The following is a 12,659-nucleotide window of genomic DNA, read 5'->3' as shown; positions in this document are numbered from 1 at the left end:
CTTTCTATTTTGAATTTTTATTCAAACAAAAAATAGAAGACTTACTATTATGCAGACTACTGCAATACTGTAATAATTGTATAAATAACATCAACCCATTCATGACTGCATATTAGAATGGCTAGTTGGACATTTATTAGACAATGGCATCATTTGTTTACTTTTGAACATTGGCAAAAATCAAACATTTCCCCTACTTTGAGCTCCATTTCTAGGTTCTTTTTATAGTAAAATCAATCAAAATCACTTCTATTTCTATAATATGTTTTCCATCCTATCAATTGAGACCAAGAAAACGAGAATACAACCATAAATACTATACGAAAATAGATCACAAAGTTGGCATTTTAATTAAAAAAAAAAAAGATCGGAGTTTTTTTTCCTCATTGTGCACTGCGTGCTCCAGGATTTTTTTATATGGTGCACACTGACCACACAGACCCATTCTCTCACATGTGGGCCTACCAGCTTTCTCCTGCTTGATTTGAAGCCGCTAGAATTTATGAGTATATATACGTCAAACACGGTACCTCACAATACGTATATATATGGCCGCGACAGTCAAAGGGTTAATATATTTATAGATGGGGTTGTAAAAGAAGTAAATGCTAGGGTGTTTGTTAGAGGGGTGGGATTAAATTATGTGGAATCAAATACAAAATGGGAAGTGACACAGTTACTTTTTGCTGATGATACTGTACTTATGGGTGATTCTAAAGAAAAATTGCAGAGGTTAGAGGACGAATTTGGGAGTGTGTGTAAAGGTAGAAGGTTGAAAGTGAACATAGAAAAGAGTAAGGTGATGAGGGTATCAAATGATTTAGATAAAGAAAAATTGGATATCAAATTGGGGAAGAGGAGTATAGAAGAAGTGAATGTTTTTCAGATATTTGGGAGCTGACGTATCAGCAGATGGATTTATGAAGGATGAGGTTAATCATAGAATTGATGAGGAAAAAAAGGCGAGTGGTGCGTTAAGATATATATTTTGACAAAGAACGTTATCTATGGAGGCAAAGAAGGGAATGTATGAAATTTAGTGGTACCAACACTCTTATATGGGTGTGAAGCTTGGGTTGTAAATGCTGCAGCGAGGAGGCGGTTGGAGGCAGTGGAGATGTCTAAGGGCAATGTGTGGTGTAAATACATGTACAGTGGACCCCCGCATACCGTACGCATCGCATACAGTACAATCCGCATACCGCTCGCTTTTTTCGCAAAAATTTTGCCTCGCATACTGCCCAAAAACCCGCTCACCGCTCTTCGTCCGAGACGCGTCCAATGTGTGGCCTGAGCCACGCTCACGTTCCGCCGGTGGCATTGTTTACCAGCCAGCCTCCGCGGTAACATCCAAGCATACAATCGGAACATTTCGTATTACAGTGTTTTTGGTGATTTTTTCTGGAAAATAAGTGACCATGGGCCCCAAGAAAGCTTCTAGTGCCAACCCTACAGCAATAAGGGTGAGAATTACTATAGAGATGAAGAAAAAGATCATTGATAAGTATGAAAGTGGAGTGCGTGTCTCCGAGCTGGCCAGGTTGTATAATAAACCCCAATCAACCATCGCTACTATTGGTGGTACAGCTGCTGATGCTGCTGTACCACCGTCAGCTGCTGCTGCACTGTCAGCTGCTGCTGCTGTTGTACCACTGTCAGCTGCTGCTGCTGCTGTAGTACCGTCTGCTGCTGCTGTAGCATCGTCTGCTGCTGCTGTAGCACCGTCTGCTGCTGCTGTAGCATCATCTGCTGCTGCTGTAGCATCGTCTGCTGCTGCTGTAGCATTGTCTGCTGCTGCTGTAGCATCGTCTGCTGCTGCTGTAGCATTGTCTGCTGCTCCTGTAGCATCATCTGCTGCTGCTGTAGCATCGTCTGCTGCTGCTGTAGCATCGTCTGCTGCTGCTGTAGCATCGTCTGCTGCTGCTGTAGCATCGTCTGCTGCTGCTGTAGCATCGTCTGCTGCTGCTGTAGCATCGTCTGCTGCTGCTGTAGCATCGTCTGTTGCTGCTGTAGCATCGTCTGTTGCTGCTGTAGCACCGTTGTTGGTGTGGCTTATTGAGAATACCAAGAAACAATTAACCCCAGAGGATTTTCCACCCAGGATAACCCAAAAAAGTCAGTGTCATCGAAGACTGTCTAACTTATTTCTATTGGGGTCCTTAATCTTGTCTCCCAGGATGCAACCCACACCAGTCGACTAACACCCAGGTGAACAGGGAAAAATGCCTGGAACTAGTGCTCATATTGGTGAATTTAAAGCCAGCAAAGGTTGGTTTGAGAGATTTAAGAATCGTAGTGGCATACACAGTGTGATAAGGCCTGTTCTGGAAGAAAATGCCAAACAGGACCTACAGTACTCAGGAGGAAAAGGCACTCCCAGGACACAGTGTCTCATCAGTCATTGCTGCATCTTCAGTAAAGGTAAGTGTCATTTATTCTTCATTTAGTAGAGTAGTACATGCACAATATATATTGTGCATGTACTACTCTACTATTGTGCATGTATCCTTCTCTTTGTGTGTAGGAAAATGTATATTTCATGGGGTAAAAATTTATTTTTCATACTTTTGGGTGTCTTGCACGGATTAATTTGATTTCCATTATTTCTTATGGGGAAAATTCATTCGCATACCGAACATTTCGCATAACAACCAGCCCTCTTGCACGGATTAAAGTCGCTATGCGGGGGTCCACTGTATTATGCAGAAAATTCGGAGTGTGGAAATTAGAAGAAGGTGTGGAGTTAATAAAAGTATTAGTCAGAGGGCTGAAGAGGGTTTGTTGAGGTGGTTTGGTAATTTAGAGAGAATGGATCAAAGTAGAATGACATGGAGAGCGTATGAATCTGTAGGGGAAGGAAGGCGGGGTAGGGGTCATCCTCGAAAGGGTTGGAGAGAGGGGGTAAAGGAGGTTATGTGGGCGAGGGGCTTGGATTTCCAGGAAGCGTGCGTGAGTGTGTTAGATAGGATTGAATGGAGATGAATGGTATTTGGGACCTGACAAGCTGTTGGAGTGTGAGCAGGGTAATATTTAGTCAAGGGATTCAGGGAAACCAGTTATTTTATATAGCCGGACTTGAGTCCTGGAAATGGGAAGTACAATGCCTGCACTTTAAAGGAGTTGTTTGGGATATTGGCAGTTTGGAGGGATATGTTGTGTATCTTTATACATATATACTTCTAAACTGTTGTATTCTGAGTACCTCTGCAAAAATAGTGATTATGTGTGAGTGAGGTGAAAGTGTTGATTGATGATGAAAATATTTTCTTTTTGGGTCACCCTGCCTCGGTGGGAGATGGCCGACTTGTTGAAAAAAAAACTGCAAATTTTTTGCACAGTACTATACTAGGTACACAGAGTATTTAAATACTCTATTTAAATACTCTGTGTACCTAATATAATACTGTGCAAACAATTTACAGATTTTTTTTTTTCAACAAGTCGGCCGTCTCCCACCGAGGCAGGGTGACCCAAAAAGAAAATACTTTCATCACTAGCACCTAGTGTCCTTATGAAGGGGGATTCCCCTTCCAAAAAATAACCTCTTCCCTCTCCCCTCCTCCCTGTCTTCCATCCATCAACAACAGCCATCAATAAAGGTAAGTGTCATGTTGAATGTTCATTCTTTTGTGCATGTAACTCTAATCTTTAAGGTAAAAAAAGAAATTGTGTTAATACTTCTGGGTGTGTGGAATGGAGTAATTGGATTTACATTATTTCCTATGGGGAAAATGGTTTCCGTTTTCGCTGATTACTCTGGAACGGATTAAACACAAAAACCAAGGATTCACTGTATATATTATTCACAGTGAGCTGGTGTGAAATTATCTTCCACTCAGTTTGGAATATCATGCCAGTTAAAATTAGAAATTAAAATTGGTAATAATATAAACAAATTAAATGCTAAACCCAAAAAGGTGGTAGCAAGGTCATTTAAAGTACAGTATTTAGAATAATAAATTAGAAGATTTTTTTTTTTAACACTTTGGCCATTTCCCACCAAGACAGGGTGACCCAAAAAGAAAGAAAGAAAAAACTTTCATCATCATTCAGCACTTTCACCATCATACATACATAATCACTGTCTTTGCAGAGGCACTCAGATACGACAGTTTAGATGTCACTTCAAACAGCCAATATCCCAAACCCCTCCTTTAAAGTGCAGGCATTTTAGTTCCCACCTCCAGGACTCAAGTCCGGCTAACCGGTTTCCCTGAATCCCTTTACAAAATATTACCCTGGTCACACTCCAACAGCTCGTCAGATCCCAAAAACCATTCGTCTTCATTCACTCCTAACATGTTCACGTGAATTCTTTTTAATATCTGGTGTACACCCACGTTACTGACTTTGGTTGTGTACTTTCAGGGGTATCATGAAAATTGCTGAAGTGGAAAGCCGTTTTGGAGATGTTCAGCAGTTTCTGAATCTCTTAATGAAATTTGGATTTCATTGCATTCAGAAGGACACCAATGGAAAATACTTCTTTTTATTTGAATTTAAGAAGATTCGAAAGCTGAAGAAGACAATAGCTCTTCCTAATATTATTCTTAAGCCATGCATTTATAAGAAGAGATAGCCCCAGTTAAGAATTTGCCCAGTACATTTTGTACGGTACCTTCCTTTAATTTACAGTGAGTGTAAATTTTATCATACTATTGTTGTCTGTTTAACATGTATAGATGGAGTATAGTATGCATTTAATTTTATGCTGAAATGATTATCATAAAATAACAGGGATAATTTTGTACTCTTAAATAATGTATTTATTGCTGCTTGGGTAAATTTTTTCCTAATTTTTAACAAGGATTATCAGAAACTAGCATTTAAAATTTGTTATGATCATGTAGGAAAAAATAAAATTTGCAGGCTATGCAGTGGTTTTATTTTTATAAATTCTTTGGAATTATTCCTTTAGACTTAATGATTCAGTAATGTTTCAAAGTAGAAATATTAGACAAATTAAACATGATCACCAATCATGCTGTTTTACTTTGAGGAAATAGTGTATCCAGGTTTTGAAAGAATGCACAACATAGAGGTCACGTGTTGAAAACTCAATTATTATATTCTCAAAAATGCAGAGGGAAGCTGATGGCAGGAGAAATAAGTGCGAAGAGTGTGTACATGTGCTCAAGATGAAAGCTGAGGTTGACATAAAAATTAGTTCATCGGGAGAGAAGCTGAAGTGTCAGCGACAGTACTTAGGAATACAATGGGGTTATGCGGAGTAATAGAATTATTATAACAACCAAGTTAAGTACCAAATGTAAAAGGGTCTTACAGTGCTGTTAAGGAGCAATAGAAGATTAAAAAGATTGTATCTTCAAGACATTCATCACAGAGTTGTGAAGGATCCATTATATTCATTGGTAAGTAGCTGTATAGCCCTTGTGGCTTAGCGCTTCTTTTGATTATAATAATAATCATTGGTAAGTAGGGAGGAGTCATAGAAACTTCATGAGTGGCTACAAAGTGTTCAGAATGGATATACTGAGAAAGGGAGGAAAAAGGCAAGGAAGTGGAAGCCCAGGGAACAGGAGATTATTATTATAATCAAAAAGAAGCGCTAAGCCACAAGGGCTATACAGTGCTGCAGGGCAGGAAGGAAGCGAGGGCATCAGGTGGCAAAAGGGAGAGGGATGAGTAATTATTTTTATTATCACACTGGCCGATTCCCACCAAGGCAGGGTGGCCCGAAAAAGAAAAACTTTCACCATCATTCACTCCATCACTGTCTTGCCAGAAGGGTGCTTTACACTACAGTTTTTAAACTGCAACATTAACACCCCTCCTTCAGAGTGCAGGCACTGTACTTCCCATCTCCAGGACTCAAGTCCGGCCTGCCGGTTTCCCTGAATCCCTTCATAAATGTTACTTTGCTCACACTCCAACAGCACGTCAAGTATTAAAAACCATTTGTCTCCATTCACTCCTATCAAACACGCTCACGCATGCCTGCTGAGTAATAGGTTACGGATAACAGCGGAGCAGTGGATGGTGAAAGGGCAGCAAGAGACTGAGCTAGAAAGGGCTGAGGGGAGTGCGTAAGGTATCATCATCAGAGTTTGTGGAGTAAATCAGTCGTTGTCAAGAAGTCAATGAGAGAGTCAGGATTAAAGGAGGGTCCATCAGCAAGAAGGGAAGGTAAATTATTATTATTATAATCAAAGGGGAAGCGCTAAAAAGGGAAGGTAAAGAGAGAGTAGTAGAACGAAGACGGCGTTGGAGGTAAATTCTGCGTGCTCGTTGATAGAGAGGGCAGTCTAACAGAATGTGGCTAATCGATACTGGAACTTGACACTGCTCACAGAGAGGTACAGGGTGCCTCTCCATGAGATACCCATGAGTAAGACGAGTGTGGCCAATGCGAAGACGGGAGAGAGTGGTTTTCCAACCACGGCACTGATGACAAGAAGACGGCCAGTAACCTATGCTCGGTTTAATAGAATGAAGTTTGTTACCAAGCAGAGTTGACCAACGTTGTTGCCAACGGGTGTGAAGGTGGGTAGCTATTGCAGCAAAATAGTCCAGAAATGGAACACCTCTATAGGAAATTGGTAGGTCATGTACTGCTGACCGCGCAGCAGTGTCTGCCTGTTCATTGCCCTGTATGTCGACATGACCAGGGACCCAACAAAAAATAATATCTTTATGCTTCGTAGAGATACGGCGTAGCCAAAGTTGGATACGGAGAACTAGGGGGTGAGATGTATCAAATTTTCGTATAGCCTGTAGAGCACTAAGGGAGTCTGAGACTACCACAAATGACGACACAGGCATAGATGCGATACGAATAAGTGCTGCAAGAATGGCATACAGTTCAGCAGTAAAAAAAATGCTAGCCGAAGATAGTAAATGCCCCCGCATGACACTGTCTGGAAACACTGCTGCGAATCCGATGCCGTCTGAAGACTTAGAGCCATCTGTGTACACAGCGGTGGCATGAGAATGGGAGTGGAAGTGATCAAGAAAAAGAGAGCGGGAAGCCACCGTAGGCAGTTGAGCTTTCGAGCAAGGGAGTGAGAAAGAACAGACCCGAACAGCTGGAACTTCCCAGGGGGGTAGGGAAAAGTGAGATGCTACATGAACATATAAAGGTGGTAACTGAAGGGAAGACAAGAGTGAATGTAGGCAAAGAGAAAAGGGACGGAGCAAACGGGCGGCGAACGAATAAAGAATGTCTACTAATATCGGTGACCATTCTATAAATGGAGCAGCGTTGTATAGCCCTTGTGGCTTAGCGCTTCTTTTTGATTATAATAATAATCTATAAATGGAAGGATTGTGGAGATCGTGAGAGTGTACATAATAGCGAAGGCAATGGGCATCACGGCGATCAAACAAGGATGGAACATTCGCTTCTGCATAGAGGCTCTCAACAGGGGAAGAGTGAAAAGCACCAAGGCACAAACGTAATCCTTGGTGATGGATAGAGTTAAGGCTAGAGAGAGTAGCAGGAGAGGCCGCGGAATAAATCTAGTCGCCATAATCGAGTTTCGATAAAACGAGGGCTGAATGTAGGCGAAGAAGAGTTCGACGATCAGCTCCCCAGGAAAGATGAGCAAGGGTTTTAAGAAGGTTTAGCCGGCTGTGACAAGTTGCCTTCAGAGAGGTAATGTGAGGTTTCCAGGATAACCTACAGTCAAAGAGAAGGCCTAGAAACCTGACTGTATCACATTCGGAGATACGGGAGCCATAGAGATACAAAGGATGATCGGAGATGACAGAGCGTCTAGTGAAAGTAATTTGGTGAGTTTTGGTACTTGAAAATTTAAACCCATGCGTGGTGGCCCAAGTGGAAACACAGTCGACCGCATGCTGGAGAGAAACTGCAATGAGATGACAGTCAGCGCCTGCACAAGCAATAGCGAAGTCATCAACAGAGTGATGACCAAATATTGGGCGGAAGAACAGAGGCCAAATCATTTATAGCAAGGAGAAAAAGTGGAACAGGAGAAAACTCAGGCATAACAGAGGGTGGCCCTGAATGAATCTCTACCACTATCATATGGGGAGCAAGAACAGATTTTGTAAATAGCATGGAATCAGAAACAGGTAAGTTTCAAATCAACCCTTCAAATTTGTGATGTACAAAAGATAAAGGAAAGTTGTATCAGACAAAGGCCAAAAGTCATATGAACATATGGAATCCTGGGTCAAGACCATTTCTGTAGTCCATGGCCTGGCCATACAACTGCCTTCTTTATCTTTTAGAAGGTAGATCTCTCATTCCTTAGGGAATACAGGGCATGAACTGAAATAGGCAGGATGAGCCCCAGCACAATTCAGACTGAGGGATAGATGGATTGGCATGTTCACAAAAAATCCATCCAGAGGGGTCTGTTTTTGGTGTCTCTTTAAGATTTGTCTAAAATGGGACAAGGCATTGTCATTGAACATGTTGCAGACATGGCTTGCAGCAGCTATGTTAGGGTGATATTTCTACACAAAACTTTGCAAGTCATTCCATTTTGCATACATGTCCTTAATCACTGAAGAAGGCACATTCTCCTCTCTCTCTTCCGAAGCAACTTCCTCAGCTGCGGTCACTTTCGTATTTTGTTACTTTCCACCTTCGTACTTTGCTACGAGTTCCTTCTTGAATTCTATTGTGTTTCTCACCTTCTTTATCAAAGGGCCGGTACTCGAACTTTCTTTGGCCCCATGGTGGCTTATTTAGCAGTCGCACTCAATAAACAAGCCTAAAAAACAATGGATTATTATGAAATGTTTCGGATGAATGCGCAGGGTAATGCTCACTTGACAAGAAACAAAGCCAGACCAACTCAGAATGTGTGGGATGCTTTGTGTGGGCGTGGGCAGGTGGACACGGTCGGTATGGTGGACCAATGAAAACTGAGGTGATGAACGAAAACTGGGACAAAATTCTGACGAAAAAAGTCTTCGAAAACCAAATTCGACGAAAACCAGGCCAAACAAAAAACGAGGTTCCACTGTATTCTCATACATTCCCCTCTTTGCTTTCATGGATAAAGTTCTTTATCTCTTGAAAAAATACAAAAACCTTTTCATTTAAGATTATTACCAGACATCATTGGATTAATGACATTACAAAACACTGATTATATCTTTTATTGAAGAGTAGTACAGTGGTTGAGTATCACTTAGATGATGCCTCTCTCACATCTACTCACAACAGTCTCACTTTAGCTAGAACTGCAGCTTCTTGGCTAATGATGCTGTAAGAAAATAAGCTATTATTGATATGCAGTACTCAATTTAAAATTTTTCATATTACCATTAGGATAAAAATGTTTTCAATATAACAACTATTACTGATATTAATACAGTAGTGATGTTGAGCACTTGGTTTTGATAATAATAATAATGCAGTACTGAACCTTAGTGTAGTTCTAGATATACAATTATTTAATTACACGTACATGTACTATTATTAATCTTATTTTCTATGAAATGTGTATAATCAGAATTACTATGCACATAGATATGCTAACCTTTATTATTAAGTCAATCAAAATATGTCACAATGCCAGATTTAACCTTCCTTATTAGTTCAAGTTTCTGCTTAATACTCAAATTCACGTGCTTCCTCTTGGCACCACTTGCTTTAGAGGATATTGTTACTAGCACTGTACAGTTTCTTAATATGTTAATAAAGTCACAAAAAACACTACAAATTCAGGAAAAATTGGAGTTCAAATGATGATTGTATGAGTGACACAGGCAACCGCTCCCTTGGGGAACAATAAAAGGAAAGATCCTAGATGCAGATACTTGAATCTATAATGGATAATTGCCAGAAGCAATGGATATGGTCTGCTGGTTCCAGAGGCTACTGGACACATTACCCCTAATTCACAAAATCCAGACCCAATGGAATTTTTTCCACTTAGCTATATATGGCATTTGTTTGGGTAAATTTTTTGTCTGCTGCTTCTCAAATCTGGGTCTGTCAAGTCAAGGTTTTACTTCATTTACAAAATTAAGATCTTCCATCCCATGAAAGAATGATTACAAATAAATTATTGTGTAGTCAATACAGTAACTATTTCCTGAACCGCTTCAAAGAGACAGTACAGTGCTCCATTTCTTGTCTAATATCAATGGAACAGAGCAAGTAATTGTTACTTTTCAGTAATGAAAAAGTGAACAGGATATGATTTATGTGGTTTCAAATGATAATAAACAAGGAAGGTTAGTAAAGGGCATGGAGTTTCTATAATGGAAATAATAAGTGATTTGAGAATGGAGGCTGGATATTTAATATCACCATGGTTATCATTTTCAAGAAACAAGCAAGAAAACAGCATGCTTCAACAGCCTCTCTTAAAATATTACTGTTACCCTACCAAAAAAATTATGATACCTATTGTCTGAACATTCCTTTTTTGCATCATCTGTTTGATGCATAATGCTAAAAAAGTGACTGTTGGACAACAGATCAATTGTTTGTCACAAAAATGTGTATTAAGCTCATATAAATGATTGCATTTCCAATTTAATGGGATGAGATATTACCATCTGGAAAGCAGTTCCAAAACCTTGTCTAATTCTGCATTAATAAACACCTACTTCCAAATCCTGATTCCTCTATGATCTTGCGTTTTAATGTTGGCTTCTCAGTTTCCTTTTTACTCCTTATTGAAGGAGGAAGTGGTAATAATGGCCCAGGCGTTGGTGCTGGTCGGTTACTGTGAAATGCATGTGGAATTCAAGAATAAAAGCTGCCACACAAATGGAAAGTTATAAATACAAAACAGTATGAATATGTCTGAGTTAAGGGTAGCCATGTAAAGAGCAGGCATATCCTGCACACTACAATCTTCAAATAACAATCTTTCAAGAACTTTTAAGAGAACGAAGTTGAGAAAGAAGAAATAGGCAATGTATGCTTTACTTAATAAAAACATTATAAAATTAATTAATGAATTACATTACTATGCTGCACTATACAAGGTCATGAAAACCATTTGAATAAAATCTATACAACTCTGTATTAAAAGTTTTTAAACACATAAAATAAGGGAATGGTCACTGGAGCTGAGTACAGTACTTCTAAGTATGGAAAAACCATACTTACAAGACTGTACTCAGCTCCAGTGACTATTATATCTCTAGTCAAATGAGCAGAAAAGTGTATAGCCCTAAATCTAAATAGATTTAACTCTTTCACTGTCTCTTACTTATATGTACATTACTGACACTAGTGTTACTCATGTAGATCTACATTAAACACAGCTCTCTCAAATATGCTGTGAGTGGTAAATTTTAGCTTAGATGTAAGAGAATGGGTTTGTGTGGCATGTGTGCATGGCATAAAAAAAAAATTCCTGCCCTATGCAGTATATGATGGGAAGAACAAACCTCTGACCTTGTGTTTAGTTTAAAATATCAAATTTGATGTGTTTTCTAGGATGGTTTTTATGGTTTCAATGACTATTTCTTGGTATCAATTGATAGAATGAGACATGCTAGTGCAACAGAAATGACTTTGGCTGACTTAAGGAAATAACTTGAAATCAGGCTCAAATAAGTGGAAATATTAGATTCTTGATGACTTTCCCGAGTGCAGGTAAGGCCTTTGCTATCCTCCCCTGGTCTTGTATGGCTTTTTTTTTACTAAGTCTACTTCAATTATTGGGACACACTCAACCTTGACCAATCATTCCTGTTTATATTTTACCTGAGAAATAGGGAAAAACTTTATTTTTTTGTGTGTGATGAAGTCACAATAGAGGGAAAGTGTAATATAAGAGAGGCTTGGTGACATGATTAATGAACAAAGGAAATGTTGCTTTAGTGGCTGGAATGGCTACAGTGTTTATTTTGGACTGTTTTTAAATTGGATTTTTTTTTAAATTTGTGTAAAACTGCCAAATTACCGAATTCTATGCAATTTATATTGTAGCTTTGATAGTTGAATGGGTGGTTTCTTGTGCCCAATTGCTGGAATGTAAGGAATACAGTGGAACCCCCGTATCCAGTGATTCGGTATCCGCGTTTCAGTTATCCATGGTTTACTGTGGTCCAAAAATACCTCTTAATTTTCCATAATAATGGTCCCAAAGTACAAAAGTAGAGAAGCTGACAGTTCTTCAAAGCCTAAGAGAAGTTGCAAAGTGCTTCCCATCAGTGAAAAAGTGATAATTTTCCACTTATTGTGCATAATTTATCAATTAAACTTTATAATAGGTATGTATAGGGCTTATATATAGGGTTTGCTACTATCCACGGTTTCAGTATCCATGGCAGGTCCTTGGAACGTATCCCCGTGGATACGGTAGCAAAATATCTACAAATTAGGGTAAATTGACTTTGTAATTGGCTTAAAATAAGACTCAATTTGGGTAAAATCACTGATGCTTAAATTGCACGCAGATCATCAGCTTTGAACATGCATAATTCAGTAAATTTTCCATCAAATTTCACATTTTTTCCCCTCATTATTTTCAGAAACACATTCTTTACCATTTCAGATGATTTTTTTTTTTTTTTTTTTAGAAATTGTGACACTATAAGCACTTTTAATTTCAGGGGTTGCAACAATGAATGGGTTAAGCAGCTCTTAATGTGCTTTGGAGTGTGAGCAAGGTAACATTTATGAAAGGATTCATGTAAAAAGTTAGTCAAACTTGAGTCCTGGGGGTGGGAAGCAGTGCTTGAACTCTGGAAAA

At 39.3% G+C, this 12,659-nt stretch overlaps 2 protein-coding genes across 4 annotated transcripts in view; one reads left to right on the top strand and one right to left on the bottom strand.

Moving 5' to 3' along the window:
* The window catches only part of LOC128693339 (glutamic acid-rich protein), a 60,240-nt gene extending 55,367 nt beyond the window's left edge, over positions 1 to 4,873 (top strand). For both annotated transcript variants that reach the window (XM_053783014.2, XM_053783013.2), the window contains one exon: positions 4,369 to 4,873. In XM_053783014.2, the coding sequence (XP_053638989.1) occupies positions 4,369 to 4,579 (211 nt within the window). In that variant the 3' untranslated portion in view covers positions 4,580 to 4,873. The remainder of the gene's footprint in view (positions 1 to 4,368) is intronic.
* A 4,207-nt stretch (positions 4,874 to 9,080) lies between these two features.
* Positions 9,081 to 12,659, bottom strand: part of Cdk7 (Cyclin-dependent kinase 7) — a 72,466-nt gene continuing 68,887 nt past the window's right edge. For both annotated transcript variants that reach the window (XM_053783015.2, XM_070089420.1), the window contains exons 8-9: positions 10,558 to 10,676; positions 9,081 to 9,203 (exon numbers count right to left, since the gene is read on the bottom strand). In XM_053783015.2, the coding sequence (XP_053638990.1) occupies positions 9,175 to 9,203; positions 10,558 to 10,676 (148 nt within the window). In that variant the 3' untranslated portion in view covers positions 9,081 to 9,174. The remainder of the gene's footprint in view (positions 9,204 to 10,557; positions 10,677 to 12,659) is intronic.

Source organism: Cherax quadricarinatus, chromosome 28, assembly GCF_038502225.1.
Source record: "Cherax quadricarinatus isolate ZL_2023a chromosome 28, ASM3850222v1, whole genome shotgun sequence".
Lineage (NCBI taxonomy): Eukaryota > Metazoa > Arthropoda > Malacostraca > Decapoda > Parastacidae > Cherax > Cherax quadricarinatus.
This window is presented reverse-complemented; position numbering and strand designations above follow the sequence as displayed.